The sequence below is a fragment of the Pteropus alecto genome, unplaced genomic scaffold (assembly GCF_000325575.1).
Source record: "Pteropus alecto unplaced genomic scaffold, ASM32557v1 scaffold224, whole genome shotgun sequence".
In the NCBI taxonomy this organism is placed as follows: Eukaryota; Metazoa; Chordata; class Mammalia; order Chiroptera; family Pteropodidae; genus Pteropus; species Pteropus alecto.
In genome coordinates, this window is record NW_006436289.1 from 434,055 (window position 1) to 449,482 (window position 15,428).

General features: G+C 46.9%; 1 protein-coding gene across 1 annotated transcript in view; it reads right to left on the reverse strand.

The window, feature by feature from the left end:
* Nucleotides 1-2,585: 2,585 nt before the first annotated feature.
* Nucleotides 2,586-15,428, reverse strand: part of IL10RA (interleukin 10 receptor subunit alpha) — a 13,006-nt gene continuing 163 nt past the window's right edge. Inside the window, exons 2-7 of the mRNA XM_025047474.1 lie at nt 13,208-13,355; nt 12,401-12,585; nt 11,349-11,518; nt 10,601-10,751; nt 9,026-9,147; nt 2,586-5,728 (exon numbers count right to left, since the gene is read on the reverse strand). Of these exons, the coding sequence (XP_024903242.1) occupies nt 4,802-5,728; nt 9,026-9,147; nt 10,601-10,751; nt 11,349-11,518; nt 12,401-12,585; nt 13,208-13,355 (1,703 nt within the window). The 3' untranslated portion in view covers nt 2,586-4,801. The remainder of the gene's footprint in view (nt 5,729-9,025; nt 9,148-10,600; nt 10,752-11,348; nt 11,519-12,400; nt 12,586-13,207; nt 13,356-15,428) is intronic.

Below are 15,428 nucleotides of genomic sequence, written 5' to 3' on the forward strand. Positions count from 1 at the left end.
TCTTGCACTGCCCAGCCTCCAGAACTATGAGAAAATGCCTGTTGTTTAAGCCTATTGTTATGGCAGCCAGTGCTGATTAAGAAACTCTTCCACTCAGTTTCTCTGCTGTTAAAAAATAAAATCCAACTGAGTAAATTTGAAGATATAATTGGCTTTATTAAGCAATTCACAAATCGGGCAGTGTCCTATCTAGCAACTAAAAGGGTAGTCCGAGGAGTTGTACAAAATGAAAAGTTTTTATAGAAAAATGTGTGGCAAGGCAGCTATTAACAAAAGGAAAGAAGGGATTATATTATAGACCAGGACATCTTTTGGGGGGAAGGGAATGGCAAGGGTTTTAATCATTGAAGGGATTGCTTCTTCTTTGGGGAGTGGGGGGGGTAGGGGGGTGGGGAGTGGGGGCAGAGGTTGGAAGGGATCCAGGTGATAGATTACCTTACTGGTGCTTGATGAGAAAATCCCCAGACTGGTTAAGATTATGTTTTGGGAGAGGTTGAAACAGCAAGTAAGTCAAATATTGCTGTTGGCTTGTTATCATGGGCTTTAGCACAAGCATACCATTTTGGGCCTGTGGTTTTCTTTTTAACACTGCTTCTTGCCTCCATTCTTTGTGTGAAATATTAGTTTCTTTCATGGCACTTATCACTGATTGTAATAATATCTTTGTTAGTCTGTTTATTAGCTTGATGTTTATCTTCATAACAAGGTGGTGCCCTCCATGAATCTGTGTCTCTTTTGTTTACCACTCTGGACCCAGGGCTATGTACCATGTCTGGCACATAGTAGGTGCTTAATAATATGTTTCTGGAAGAAATGAAACACTGACTACAAGAAAGGCCTTCAGCTAGGTCTCTGCAATGCTTGTCCTTTCTGACTCATGCCAAGGTTCTTTTCTTAAAACACTAATTTTAGCTGACTTAACCCTTCCTTGTCAGAGTGTTTATTGGGTCCCCCACTCCTTTTGAATGTTTATTAGAGCTAGGTAAATTTAAGATCAAACTTTTAGTGAGGTGCTGTGTGTCATTAAGAGAAATGCATTTAATTTCAAATTGTGGATTTGTTTTAAAAGAAACCCCCAAACTCATGAGCATGACAGGAAATAGATGAGTCATGCCTCCCACTACTTAGCGTCTTCTAGGTTGGGGCTTGATACAATCAGCACTAACTGCTTGAACCTACCTCACACAGTTACCAGAGTACTGCTCTAGGTAGGCACAGCCCACAGTGCGCCTTTCTCTGCCGTTCACATGTAGGGCTCAGAGAACTTCCACCAACAGTGCAGTGTGGGCTCTATGGTATGACCCACCATTCCTAGAGATTGTGTGTATTCTGTGACAGTGTGTGCTCCAGAACTGAGTGAGGAGGGATGGAGGAGGAGGCAGGGCAGATTCTTTGACTACAACTATTTACAAAGTTGGGAAAACACGGTTTAATAGAATTTCCTCATTCGTCAATGTTGGTCCATTTCCCCTCTCTCCTTACTAAGAGGAAGTTCCATTCGCTCATAAAAGTACAGAATCACACATTCCTCAGCCTGGAAAAGCCCTTGAAGGAGGTTACTCACTTTAAGAACAAATGGGGGCCTTCTGTTGGGGACTTTAATCCAAATTCCGGAGAAGCCTGGAAGTGTCTCACCCCCCGCCGTTTGGAAGAACTCTCTCAATTTCTCCCACAGCCCTGGCTGTGCTGGGCAGTCCGAGGGTAGCTTAAAAGCCGAGGAGATCCAGCCAGAGCTCCGACTCCCTTCCCTTCTTCCAGCTGCTCTGCCATTTCCTCTTCCAACCACCCTGGCCTGGTTTCCTGAATTCGATGCCTCTTATTTATTCTCTGAGTCTTTATATTCGCCTCTTGTCAGCCTTCATCCAACCTTTCTCAGGGGCTTTTTCATTAGAGTAGAAGCCATCTCCAACACTCATTTCCAGGAGAAATTGACCAAACCCACGCCTCTTACCAGCCTGACAAGGAGGCCTCCAGGGCAAAAGTCTGAGCAGGTCCCAGATGGTGCGATATTAGTCAAGTTCTCTGAAGGTGATAGGATCAATACTTCCCCAGAACCGATTATTATCTGAGTGAAAGGCAAGAGGCATCCTCCCCAAGGATTCAGGCTGGGACAAAGAACAAAGTGCATCAGAGACTCTGGCCATGAGCCCTGGGTTTGCTCCACCCCGTGGGCTGAGCTTGGGGAGAGACTCAAACCCACGCATGTGTGGCTTTTCGTGGAAGGAGCAGACTGCGTTTAGAAGAGAATGATCACTTCCGTACTTATGAGAAGTACCCCTAGAGGTACCTCTAGTCCAGGGGAGCAGGTGGCTCCAAGAAGGTCTTGTTTGCTGTCTTCCTGGAGGGGAGGGGCTTCCGGGATCTTCTTTCCAAGTTATCAGAATTTATACCCAAAACATCATGTTATACTTTCCACCCTTTTCTTTTCAGACTTCTGAAAGAACCCCCTGTATACTCTTTCATTTACATGCATTTTCATGATCTTTCATTACATTACAAACTCTTTACATGTCTTTACATTATGTTCCATTAATTACACATACTTTCACTACATACATTTTCATTATCTCTTTTATTTTCACCTATTTCCAAGAAAAATTGTCCATTTCCCTTATAGCCAATGACAGCTATTTATTCATAAACCACCATGTGCCTGTCGAAACTCTTTATACGTGATCTCATTTAAACCATATGACATCCTCATGAAGAATTATTATTCCCAGCTTATAGATGAGGAAACTGGAACTTAGAAAGGATCAGAAATTTGCCCAAGGTCATAGACAATAAATGTTAGCCTGAGGACTTGTACCTGAATCTGTGTGATTTGAGCCTGAGTCTTCAGTCCTTAAAGTAACATCGCACATCTTATTATCACTCCTCGATCACCCACAGCTTGAGTCCTCCACCAGCCACTGTGTCATCAGAAATCTGACTGGTTTCACACAATTCCCATGGTCTTGACAATTTATTGAAATAAAAAAATATATCACAGTATTCAAGTCACATTCACATCCACTTCGTCAGTGGAACTTCACATCCCTGAAACAAGTCAGGCATTGTTTTCTAGTTTTACAGATGAGGAAACAAAGGAGGACAAGTGATTTTTCCCAAGATCGCATGGCTAGAAACAACGGAGTCCGAACTAGAACTTCTAGGCTCTTGAAATATGCAGAATTCTTTCACTGCACTATTTTGCTTTAATAAATAAAATAATAAATAAATAAACCTTCCAAGGGAACCTTGAGGAATCATTCCTCAAGCCTAAGTTTCCAGAGGGAGTTGTTACCAGGCTGTCACCTAGAGCTTCTTGGCAGAGTGAAAAGGTTCCGTTCCAGCTGGATCCTTAGGCCAGAATGTCTAGTCTCAGAATGCCACAGAGAAATGCAGGGCCATGGGATGATTTAGGTCCGTCAATCCTCCCAGTTTCTTGTCCATGGACTGTAAACCAGCTTTGAATTTAGATTCCAAACTGACTTGGGGAAGCTGGGCCCAAAGCTGCCCGCTTTCAGTGACCAGTGTCTGTAGTTCTCTTAGCATGATGCCATGGACTTCTGCTGGATCTGTTAGCCCTCAGCATGAGAAAGAAGCGGGCTCTAGGTAGACAAGGGTTCCACAGTCCACTTCCTCCCAGCCCAGGATCAGATGCGGTTAGAAATATCCCAGAGGCCAGCTTGGCTAACATCCAGCCTGGAGGGCCCCTTATTTCACATATAGGGTAACAGGCCCTCTGAGAAGTAGCTGACCCAAGGTCATGCAGCTGAACACTGAGAGCAGACATCACAGTCCAGTACCCTGTCCTGTGGGTCTGTAGCTGGATGTCAGCTGCAAACACAGTTAGGCCCCAACTCTGACTCTCTGGGGCAGACAAACGAATGCCTAATCCCAGAGGCTGCCTGAAGGGCTGAGTTTCGACCAATATAAACAATCATTGTTTCTCTAGACCTGTTGGCAAATGCAGGGGCCAAAGGGTAGGGACAGTGCGTGGCTTGGCCACTGCAAGTACTTGAGGGGGATGCTGCTCTATTTGCTGAAAGAGGAAGATATCTGCATATGAACATAAGACATCCCCAGAGGGATGGGTTCTGAGCCAAAACACTCTGCTGGGTCTCAGTTCCTTTCATCCCCCTATGGCTCTATAACAATGGTCGATGGATTAACTGGCTGACCAGGGCAGCCACACCTTAAGATCTTCCATGACATGCTCCCTACCTGGGAAGCCTGCCAGTGGAGGAGTTTCTCCAAGTGACCATCCCAGCCTAGTGGTCAGGTAATCATTCATCCAAGAGATAACACTCGGTCTTTGCTCCCTCTTTTTCCCCTTAGAAATGACCCTTGCTTGCTGTGAGGCCCTGAAGCCTGCATCTTCCCAGCCTCCATCTTGCTAGAGGCCCTGACACATGGCTGGCTTAGTCGGGGAGGCCTGGATCTGAGCTGACTTCAGCCTGGCAGGCTCAACACAACTCCAGAAAACCTCATGATTCCCAAGAACAAATAATCTTTATCATATAGAAAGAGTCTTGAGTGAGGAAGAGGTCTCTGCCTCACCCTTCTCAGCTCTATCAGAGTCTGTAGGGCCCTGTCTATAGAAAAGGCCACCCACACACTCTGCACCAGCATAGTGAGATGGTTTCCTTCTGCCTGGGCACCTAGGCCAGCCCTGCTGGGCCTGGCTAGGGCTGGCCCTACTGGGCTTGCAGAAAAGTGTCCAGACTGGCATCATGTTTTACTTCTGACTTCTGGGGCCTCTCCAACTAGTCCAGCCAGGACAAAGCTGAAATCAAAAGCACCCTCTTAGCCTGAGTCAGTCATTTGAGTGCAGACTGGAGATCAGTGGCGGGGTGACCAGGTCTGAGTCAAAGCTGCCCAGGAGACCATCCAGGGCTGCCACACAGTCCAGAGGGAGAAGATCATGGGCAAAGTTCCAGTCAGATGTTCCTAGGTCACCACAGCTGGGTAAGCCCAGAAGTGACCATTCTTCAGTTGGTTGGTTCCACTGTCCAGTTGGGGCCTTTGAGGGAGCAAGAGTCATTTCTGGGTGATTCTGTTTCAAATAGCCCTTGGCCAGGGCTTGTGGAGGCCAGCTGTTCTTGGCATCCAGGCACATTCTGTATTTGAGGCCAAGGTCACTTGTTGAGGAGGACTCTTCCTCCAGGCAGTCTGCCTTGGCTGCCCTCTCCTCTGTGCCTCTCGTCTGTTTTAGGTAGCCCTGAAATGCCACCATGGCTGGGTCTTTTTCTTCAGTCACTTCAGGCTCCAAGGGACTGACATGGCCCAAGGATGAGCCATCTTGTACATCCCTGGGCTGCGCCTCAGAGTTCTGGACTAGGCCAATGCCACTGTCATCCTGGCCCTGGCTATTGCTCCCCACCTGCTGCTCCCAGTTGGGTCCTGTGCCAAGACTCAGGCTGGGCTCCTGCATGCAGATCCCGCTGTCTGTGCTGTTGCTGCTGCCACTACTGCAGCTGTTCTCCAGCTCCAGGGGTGCCCTCTTTCCCAGAGTCCGCTCAGTTTGGGGGTGGGGAGCAGGGAGGAGGAACTGAGGCTCTTCAGTTTGCAGTGATGGCTTGGCACTGCCAAAGCCACTGTCCGTGCTGCCATGCAGCTCTGAGTTTCTAAGCTCTGGGGACACCTTGGAGAAGGCCTCCTCATCAAGGGGATGGATGGTGTCTTGGGTGTCTGGGCTGGGAAGCTGTTTGATGAGACTGAAAGGACTAGACTTCTCAAAGACCTGGAGAGGAAAGAAAGGAGCGGGTGAGGCAGAGGGCCACCTGGAGAAACCTACTCGTGTTGCTGTGGGAGGCCATGAGTCCAGGAGGAGAGATCAAGGAGGTAGTGCTCCAACAAAAGGGGACTACAGAGCCTGGAGTACACAGCCACTTGTTCTTTTTGTTTTGTTTCAGCATCAAGTTTTCCTCCTAATGCAATTCTCAGTTTGGCTCAGGCCAGATACATAAGAAGCCAGTATTCTCAGAGCCCAAATGAGATGACAAGCAGAAGGGGATCTGCAGGGAATGGTGAACAATCTCAATTGCTGTGCTTTGCAAACCTGAGAGCAGGCTGGACTCATCTAGATCTAGAAGTGTGTTTCAAATGCTTTTGACTATGACTCCAAAATAAGCAATGCGTTATATAATAACCTGTATGTAAGTAGCCCATAAATGTATGACGCATATACAAATAACTAAAACTAATTTGACAAAATAATACTTATTACTACCAGTGATCTGTTTTCTATTCAATTCTATTCTATCTCATCCTACCCATTTCATTTTTTCAAATGCTGGATGTGAGACATCAAATTAATTTCTCTACTCCCCGAGTTTCACAAACACAGGGTGGCTGCAATGTGGGGCAGTGGAACAAGCACAACTAGCAGCTGAAGAGCATATTAACTGCCAAGGTTCTCAGGGAAATCACTTAACTCTGGCTCTTCCGTCCCAGCCATACTAGTGTTCTTTCTGCTCTGGAACACATCAGCACAATGCTGTCTCAAGGCCTTTGCACATGCTGCTCTTTCTAGTTGGAATACCCTTTTCTCAGTGCTTTGCATGTCTGTATCCTCCTCACCGTTCAGCTTTCAGCTCGGATGTCGCCTCCTCAGAGAGGCCTTCCTGATCACCCTTGCTATAGTAGTGCTCCAGATACTCTCTCCACATTAACTTAGCTTACTTCTTCCCAGCACTTAATTCCTGGAATTATTTTTTAATTTGTTTTCATCTGTCCTCTTCTGTCCCCGATCCCAACATGCACATACACACACAATCACTCCCCACCTACAAACTCCTTAAGAGCAGTTGCTATCTAGACTTGTCAGCCACTCTGTTCCCAAAGCTTAAACTGGGCTGGCACATAGTAGGCATTCATAAGGTTTGCTGACTGATTTACTGACTCACTGTTGCACATCTGCCCTCATTCTCTTTGTATGTGATGACTCTAATACAACTCTTATTGGTTGAGTTTCTATTAATATAACATGGCTTGGTGATTAAGGATGTGTATTCCAGAGCCAGGCTTCATGAATTCAAATCCCATCTCTGCTTCTTTTCAGCTCTGTCACTTTGGCTAAATTCATTATCCTCTCTGTGCTTTAGTTCCTCACCCGTAAAATGGAAATAATGACAGTATCTGCCTCCTCATGTTGAGGTTAATGCATGTAAAGTGCTTAGAACAGAGCCTAGTATATAGGAAGCACTCGACAAATATTTGGTGAATTGAATTTTACTCTCCAATAGTTCTCTGAGAAAGTATTATTGTTTCTATTTCCTAGAGGAGAAAATTAAACCTCAGAGAAGGTAAGCGATTTTCCCAAAGTATGTAACTCTCCTGATTTGAAATCCCCACTTGTCCAATATTACTTACCTTGATATATTGTTGAAGAATCAAATCAAAGCAGCTAATGAATGTGAACAAGCTAAGGAATGCGAAGGCGGTCTGTGCACTATAAGTTGTTCATAAAGTTAGTGATGACCATGATCATTAGATAAATGAATTGGGCTGTATTTGTCTTGAGGGGGGAAAAACTCTCAAGAGCAACTCAATTCTGTAATCCAAATGTATAGAAGGAACAAGAAACCAGAGGTTGCCTGTAATCTCCTTTGGTATTTTGTATCTATGTCTATTTCAATGGTTTGCAAGAAAATTAATAGTTTATACGATCACCCCACCTGGCTATAACCAAGCCCCTCTGGGACCAGGGCCACATTAATCAGCATGTCCTAGGTACTCAGTAGCTGCAGCTCAACTGCCACCACATTTGCTCTTTTCCTAGATACTTTTCCTGATGCCTGACTAAGAACCTCCCATCCAGTGTACCAGGACTACCCTTCTCCACTTCTCTACTTTATAGTTATCCATCCTGAGGGCAGGCCCCATGGTGCACTCATCTCTATATCACTTCATCCCAGCTCTGGGCCCTGCACATAGAATATATTCAAAGTTCTTGTCAAACAGGCCAATGCATATGTTTGTAGACCTGAATCTCTGCATGGCACAGAGAAAGGACAATGAGCTACACACTTAAGCGAGACACAGAAAGCACTTTATAAGCCCTAAGGCTGGAAGGCGCTGCCTGTTCCGAGTTCCCTTTTCATACTTTCCTACCCAGGGCCCTGCAGCTAGGAACACAGTTCATTTTTGCCTGGACAAATACCCTAATTAGGCCAGGCAGTCCCACCCCTCTTCTCTCCCTGTCTCCCCACTTCCTGGAATTCTTACTCAAAATAATTTCAGAGGGTCTTTGTCTCTCTCCTTATTTTTCCTAGAAACCCTGGGATTGCTCTGCTGGGTCCCCTTCCAGATGTGAGCCAGTGGTGGGGGATGTGGCAGGCAACCTTTGGAACAGCCTGAATCTCGGGCCAGAGAGAGGCTGAAGTTTGGAAATGCCGCCCAGTGCTGCAGGTTAAGTTTTGGAGGCTTGTTTACCATGAATGAAGCATTTTTCAGAACTGTGTAGCAAGAGGAGACACTCAGGGAGGGGTTGGAGACTATGGCTTCCTCCAAAAACCTCTCCTCTCCAGCATCACCTTTCCCTCTGCTCTCCCACTCTGAGGGCAGCCCAAGGGCCAGCACCTCCAGCCCTGCGTTCTTCCCCTTCCAGAGTACTTATCGCCAACCACTGTGGGTGGGAAAGACTGGGTTCCATCCCGGCTATTCCTGGCTGTGTAACCCTGCACCTGTAACAATCTCTCTAAGCCTCAATTTTGTCACTTGTAAAATGAGGACAGTAAATATACCCGACTCAGAGGTACTAATAATGCACAGGGGCTGGTCCATTGCCAATTACTAGTATTTGGTAACAAACTGACACGTGGGGGGTTGGGACTACTCAGTACATATCTTATCTGGGTCATTAGAAAGAAACCTTCTCAGCACTGGGCTTATGGTCAAGTTTTCACTCTGCCCCCAGGTGCTTAATGAAGGTGCTTTCCGATAATGTCAGGGAAGGGACTACCTATGAAGGAGCAACTGTCTTCTGGAGTCCTGGTGGCTAGGAAGGATGGGGTAGTGGCCTTCCTGTGAGACTTACCAGGACGGCAGGCAGCTTTCTCCGGTGCCGCACATATAGCTGGAGGACCAAGTGATAGGCCAGGGCTCCACAGAGCAGCAGGACAAAGGTGAAGAAGATGCTGAGGTTAGTCACGGTGAAATCTGCAGGCCAAGAGAGATGCATTTGAGGCCAGGCACTGTGGGACGGTCAGTCCTCAGGGATCTCATGGCTATTTTCTGGAGCCACTCAGTGAGTAGCCCAGGTGACCCTCACCGACCCAGGCTACCTCTAGACCACAACCCTAGATGTATCTGGGTTCTTCGGAATCGCTGCCTGGTCTCTGAACCTTGGCCCTGAAGGATTTCCTCACTATACACATTGACTGCTGCCAGCTCTCTGCACTCATACTACAGCAGGCGGAACAGTGAGTCAGAATGGTATAACAGGTAAGTACAGGGACTTTGGCAGCCAGATCTGGGTTCAAATCCCAGCCCCACCACTTACTAGCTATGAGGCTATGGAAAGATTCCTCAGCCTCTCTTAGCCTTAGTTTCCCTATCTGTAAATGGAAAAATAATGGCACTTACTACACAGGATGGTTGCAAAGTACACAGCACTTACCATCTACCAAATCCTTTACTTATGTTATCTGATCCATATAACAACCCTAGGAGGAAAATACTATTATCATCCCTATTTTTATAGATTAGAATCCTAAGTCCCAGAGAGGTCAAGCAACTTGCCCAACATCATGTACCTCATAAGTGGTAAAGCTGGGATTTGACTCAGACCTCTACACAAAGTTATTTCTTTTTAAGTGAGTAAAAGCAGAAAAGGCTCTTAAGGCTGTCTGACACACAGATGATGCCTTACTCTGCTTAAATGAGAGGAAGGCTTAAGCGACAATGAGCTTTCGAGTACTTTGGAAATGTAAGGACTCACTTTGGTCTTTGCCAGACCCTGCCCACACTGGACTGGGAACTTCCAGTGTACTGACTGTTGGCATGATTCATTGGGCACTGGACATATGCTGTCCTGAGTTTTCAGTTACAGCTTCCTCTGGGCACACCCTGTCCAGACTGAAAGATCCCTGGGGCAAGACCATGGCCTTCACATCTCAAATCCCCTTCCCCTTCCCAGTGCCTGGCTAAGAAGCTGGCACAGTATTTGTTGACTTCAGCAGCTGTGGCGAGGAGTCAGCTAAGTTCTGCTTCCTCTAAGGGGAAGGTAAGGAGAAGGCCCTTTGTGCCCTCAGCTCTAAGAGAAGACAGCAGAGGACTGTAACAAACAGGAACTACCACAGCTGACTGAGGGTGACCTGGGGGCTTCCTAGGGAGGATAGCTGTGCTCAAGTGGAAGTATCTGCAGAATCAGGACACCTGGCTCTGCCACTGTACCCTAAGAAGTAGCTTAAATACACTGAGCCTCGGTTCCCTCATCTCTAAAATGGGGACAGTAGGAGCTCTCTCATAGGGCTGTGTGAGGATGGAGAGCTTTGTGGGGGAGTGCCTAGCACAGTGCCTGGCATCAGCAGTTTTTTGGATTGTGTAAGATACTTCCTGTGAGACCCTTCCTGCCTGTCTCCCCTTAGAACAGCAGCCCTGACCAACTCACACTGCCGAGACAGCACGATGCACTCCTCCTCGGACCATATCCCCTTGTTCACTCGGGAGCCCACAGAAGGTTTCACCTTGACACAGAACTCTCCCACCTCTCCGGGGATGGAGAAGTTGAAGTTTTCATGTTTTACCTTCTTGTTTGTGAACTGAAATGAAAACAGTGACAGCAATAAACAAAATATCCTTGTTTCCTGATGCATGGAAGCTGGGAGCTGGAGGGGCCTTTAGATGTAATCTAGGCCAATGCCCGTCAGTGTTCTAATATAACAAACCCTGTATTATCAATGTAGCCCACTATCCCTGTGATTACCATGATTTATTTTGTATTAAAAAATAAAAGGAAGTGTTTTAAAGATGCTGAGGACCTTCCTAGAGGGGGCTGGAATCTACTGTGGTAGGAGGGGAAGAGGATGGATTTTGCAGATTCTAGCTCTCCCATTTACAGGGGTGTCCTTGGGCAATTACATAGCCTCTTGGAGCCTCATTTTCCCATCTATAACAATGGAATAAATATCCACCTTCAAGGAGACGAGAAACAATAGTTACAAAATGTCTCCTGTGTTTCGTGACACCTAGTAGGCAGTGTCTTCCCTGCCACCTGAGAGGAGCACCAGTTTTAGGACTGAGGTCATCTCAATTCCTTTCCCACCCCTACGGCCTCCCTATACTCTACTGGCAATTTCCCCAGCAGTGCACAAAAGGCACTCCCAGCCCAGGTCCTGTGGCCTTGGAAAATCTCATACCTTGTAGTGTCCTGGTACTTTTCGAATTGCAATCTCATACTCGCGGAAGTATGGGAAGATGCTTTCATATGTGTCGTTTTTAGGGGCCATCTTGGGCCTGGGGGGCTGGATCTTTCCGAAGATGATGCCATCGTGCATCTCTAGCTTGATGCTGCCAACTGTCAGATTCACTGTGTGGGGAGGCAAAAACATGAGGCCTGCAGGCTGGGAAGGGCCTGGGTCCCCCACCCATGCCTGGCCTCCAGGGTCGAGCTTTACCACCCTAAAACCTGGGCCACCTAGCAGAACATTAAGACTTCCTGGGGAGCACATTAAAAATACAGATGGGCCCACTCAAGAAACAGCGAATCTGAATTTTTGAAGCAGGATCCTAGAAACACCCAATATTTTCAACACACTCCTCAGGTAATGTTTCTGCAGCCAGCTGAGCACTGGCCTGCAGGCAGACATTTGGGAACCAATGATCTAAAACATCCTAGACTATCAGTTCTAACTGAATTCTGAAGAGCAGGCTCATCACACAGCACAGTGGGTCCCAGCCTGCAGAATAGGAAAAACTCATTGTGTTTGGTGCTCGTTCTTTCCTCCTATCTCAGAGAGACTCCCAACTTCTCCTTGTAGCACCTCCTTACTTCAAAGCCTCAAATCTTAAGCCCTGGGAGTTCATCCCTAAAGTGTGTGTGTGGGGAGCTGATCCAATTCTGCCTGCTGCTTGCCACCCTATGCTGAGTGCTTATAGATTTGATTCCTCTCTCAGAAACCTCCAAGTCACAGGCCTGGCCCTCGTGACTCAACTGCCCCAACTCACCCCCAAACTTCTCTTCTATAGGAAAAACAACTCTAGTTCCCTTTTAAATCTTGAACAACTTGACTATTTTCATCTAAACTTTCTCCAAAGTCCTGACTCAGGTTTGTTTGAGCAACTAGTTCCCCAGCCAGGAAGCTCGGATGACATGGCGAGCTACGGGAACAGAGAGAAAAGTTCTAGACTAGAGCTTCTGGCTAGAAAGGACCCCAAAAGCCATGTTCTAGGCCCAGGAAAGGAAAAACACCTTCATCTATGGAGAAGCGGGTTCTCGTGATAGTCCAGTTAGAGTGCCGGCTTCCGTCCACTGCCCGGACTTTGGCTCGGTAACCGTAGTTATGGTATAGGTCTAGGGTTGCCATGGTGAGATCACAGGACAGCAGCAGGGTCTGATTACAGCTGGGGATAGACTTCCAGGGCTCCATGCCATACCTGGGGACATATCAAGGTAGGCACTGTCAGAGAAACTTGTGTTCATACCTATCTCTTTTAAGAGGGAAGAAGCAAGAGGCCAGGGAGGGTGCTCCCATGATGGTTCAGCCCTCAAGGTATTTCCTCTAGTCTAGGACATCTAATTGCAAGGGGGTCTACCTTGGTTCTGGGACCCTGTACCAATTTCTCTGTGGTCTTAGAGATTCTTAAATTGGAATAGTCACTTCCAATTTGTCGCTTAAATCCTAACTCCTCCAGGAAGACTTGCTATTCCTGGAAACATAGCCTAATTTCTCCCTTATCCCAACTACATTTACAGTCGTTAGGGTTTCCTTCTTTTTCAACTGTACTATGGGTGATTTTCCTGTTTTTCCAGTAAGATGGAAAAACCTAGAGGGTAAAGGCAATACTGTGGCTTTCTCATCCCAGAGCTCCCAGCACACCGCTCAGTACATATGAGACTTAATCAGTACTTGTCAACTGATGGATCTATACCAGGGTCCTTCCTGGTGTCACTTCAGCAACAAGGCAGGTATCTTCCTACAACAAGGCAGTAGAAGGTGATGGATTCATCCACTCCTTCCTTCATCTCTCTCTTTCTCTCATCCTCCCTCTTCCTTACCTCAGGAGCTCCACTTCATAGTAGGTCCTTTCAGACTGATTTGGGATGGGTGTCCAGTGGAGGATGTGGCGGAAAAACTCTGCTTCAAACCACACAGATGGAGGGCTGAGCAGTTCTGTTGCTGGAGAGAAAAGTATTAGTATCAGAGCTGGCAGAGCCCACCTCCTGCTGCATGCTGCCCTATGCTGATTGCTTACAGATTCGATTCCTCTCCTAGAACTCTCTAAGTACACAGACCTGGCCCTTGTGACTCAGTCCCCAAACTTCTCTTCTGTAAGATAAACAACTCCAGTTCCCTTTTGAATTTTGAACAATTTGACTTATTTTCAACTGAAGATGGTGGCAAGCATTCTAACAGCTCCCATTTATTGAGTACTTTACTATGAGCTGAGTGCTCTGCTAAGTACTTTACATATATCATCTCATGTAATTATCACAACAGCTCTGCAAGGTAAGCATTTATTACCCCAATTTTACTGGAGAAGAAATGAAGGCTCAGAGAGGTTAAATGACTCGCCCAAGGCCTCCAGGGCTAGTAAGGGGAAGAGTGGGCCTTGAATACAGATGTGCCTAATTCCAGAGCTAGTATTGTGTCCTTAAATCACTGTCCTGTGCAGTCTGTGATCAGAAGCAGAAGCGGTGGCTGAAAAGAGCCAAGCTGGGTTTGATACATCCCAGGCAAGGAGGCAGGGGCTGAGGGCTAAGGTATGTCCACAATGAGCTTTGGGATGAGCTAGTCCCTGGCTCTGCCCAAGGGCCCCTCTCTGGAGTTCTTTGAGTACCCATATACCCTTCTTGTTGGCACTTGCCTATTTCTCCTGGGCAACCCCAAGCTGAAGCCTTACCCGATTCCCCAGCTTCTAGAAGGGCTTTACCTATAGCCAAACGCCCAGCTTCAGGCTGGGTGAGAACATACAGAATGAAGTAGCTCTCATTGTAGACTGGGCTGAGGACATTTCCACAAAGAGCTAGCACCTTTGGCTCCAAGGTGAAATACTAAATACCAGTGCCCACCTCTATCTCCTGCCTCCTGCTCCCTCCCAACATACACCATTCACCATGGGAAACCAATTTTAGGAGCCTCAAACTAGCACTGGCAAATTACTTGCACCTTACCAAACCCGTTCTCTCATTTGTAAGGGTGCAAATACACCTATGTTAAGAATCTTGCCTATCAAGTGCAATGAAATAGGTCAAGGGCAATACCCACACTCTGCTCCTCTTCTCTTCTCCTTGATCTCTTAATGTCTCTAGTCAGCGACTCTCTCAGGCTTCCCTTGTTCTCTAACTTATCATCCCTCTAATAATGCTTCTTTTTTCTGACCGTGATTCTCTCTTAGAAAGTAAATCTGTCCCTGTCCCTTGCTTTCTTCTTTATATTGTCTTTGATCTTCAAGTCTGTCTTAATTTCAAAAGGTTAGATGGAAAGTGAAAAAAAAATGCAGTGAGACTTTGTGGTGTTTGGGCTGCACATACCCAATTCAGCTCTTGGTCATGTGAATGCTGACTGCATGTTTTACTTTGTATTTTGGTGTGTGGACGCAGTTTCAGTCCCTGCTGATCCTGCCTCTGCTCTTGGTCCTTCCATCTCCCAGACCCTTTCATTCTCTCTTTCCAGGGTTTACTCTTCTTAGTTGCCGAAACCTTCCAGGGTAACAGGCTGGGTTAGGAAACTGAGCTAAGGAGTAGCAGTAGGGATGAGAGAGGCAGGTGGCAATGGGAGTGCATAAGGGGCTAAAGGAGCAGGGATGATCAGATGCGGGTGACAGGTGTAGTGAGGAAAAGAGCTGGGATGGGGCTGAGATGCACAGGGCAGAAACAGGTTAATTGAAAGGCTAAGGGAAGGATGAGTCAGATGGGAGAATCAAAGTAATTCTCCAGAGGGACAAGCAGTCTCATCATTTGAACAGGAACAACAAAAAAGCCACCAATGCGTCAGGAGATGGATGGACGATGAGTTAGGGAAGAAGGTCATTTAACTACTCTATTCCCCTCCACACACACCCCACACCCCTCCAAGAAATCTCAGCTACTTCTACAACTGTGTGCCTGAGACCTGGGTTGACCAGAATGAGGGAGATTCAGGGAGAGAGGAGATAATCGGTGCCTCTCTTCCCAGAGGACCAGCCAGACGGGGTCTTCTGTAGGACGCAGAACTTTAAGGTACGGGTGACGAATGTGGGAGTCGGGTCTGGCCACCCACACTGCTCAGACGGAAGAG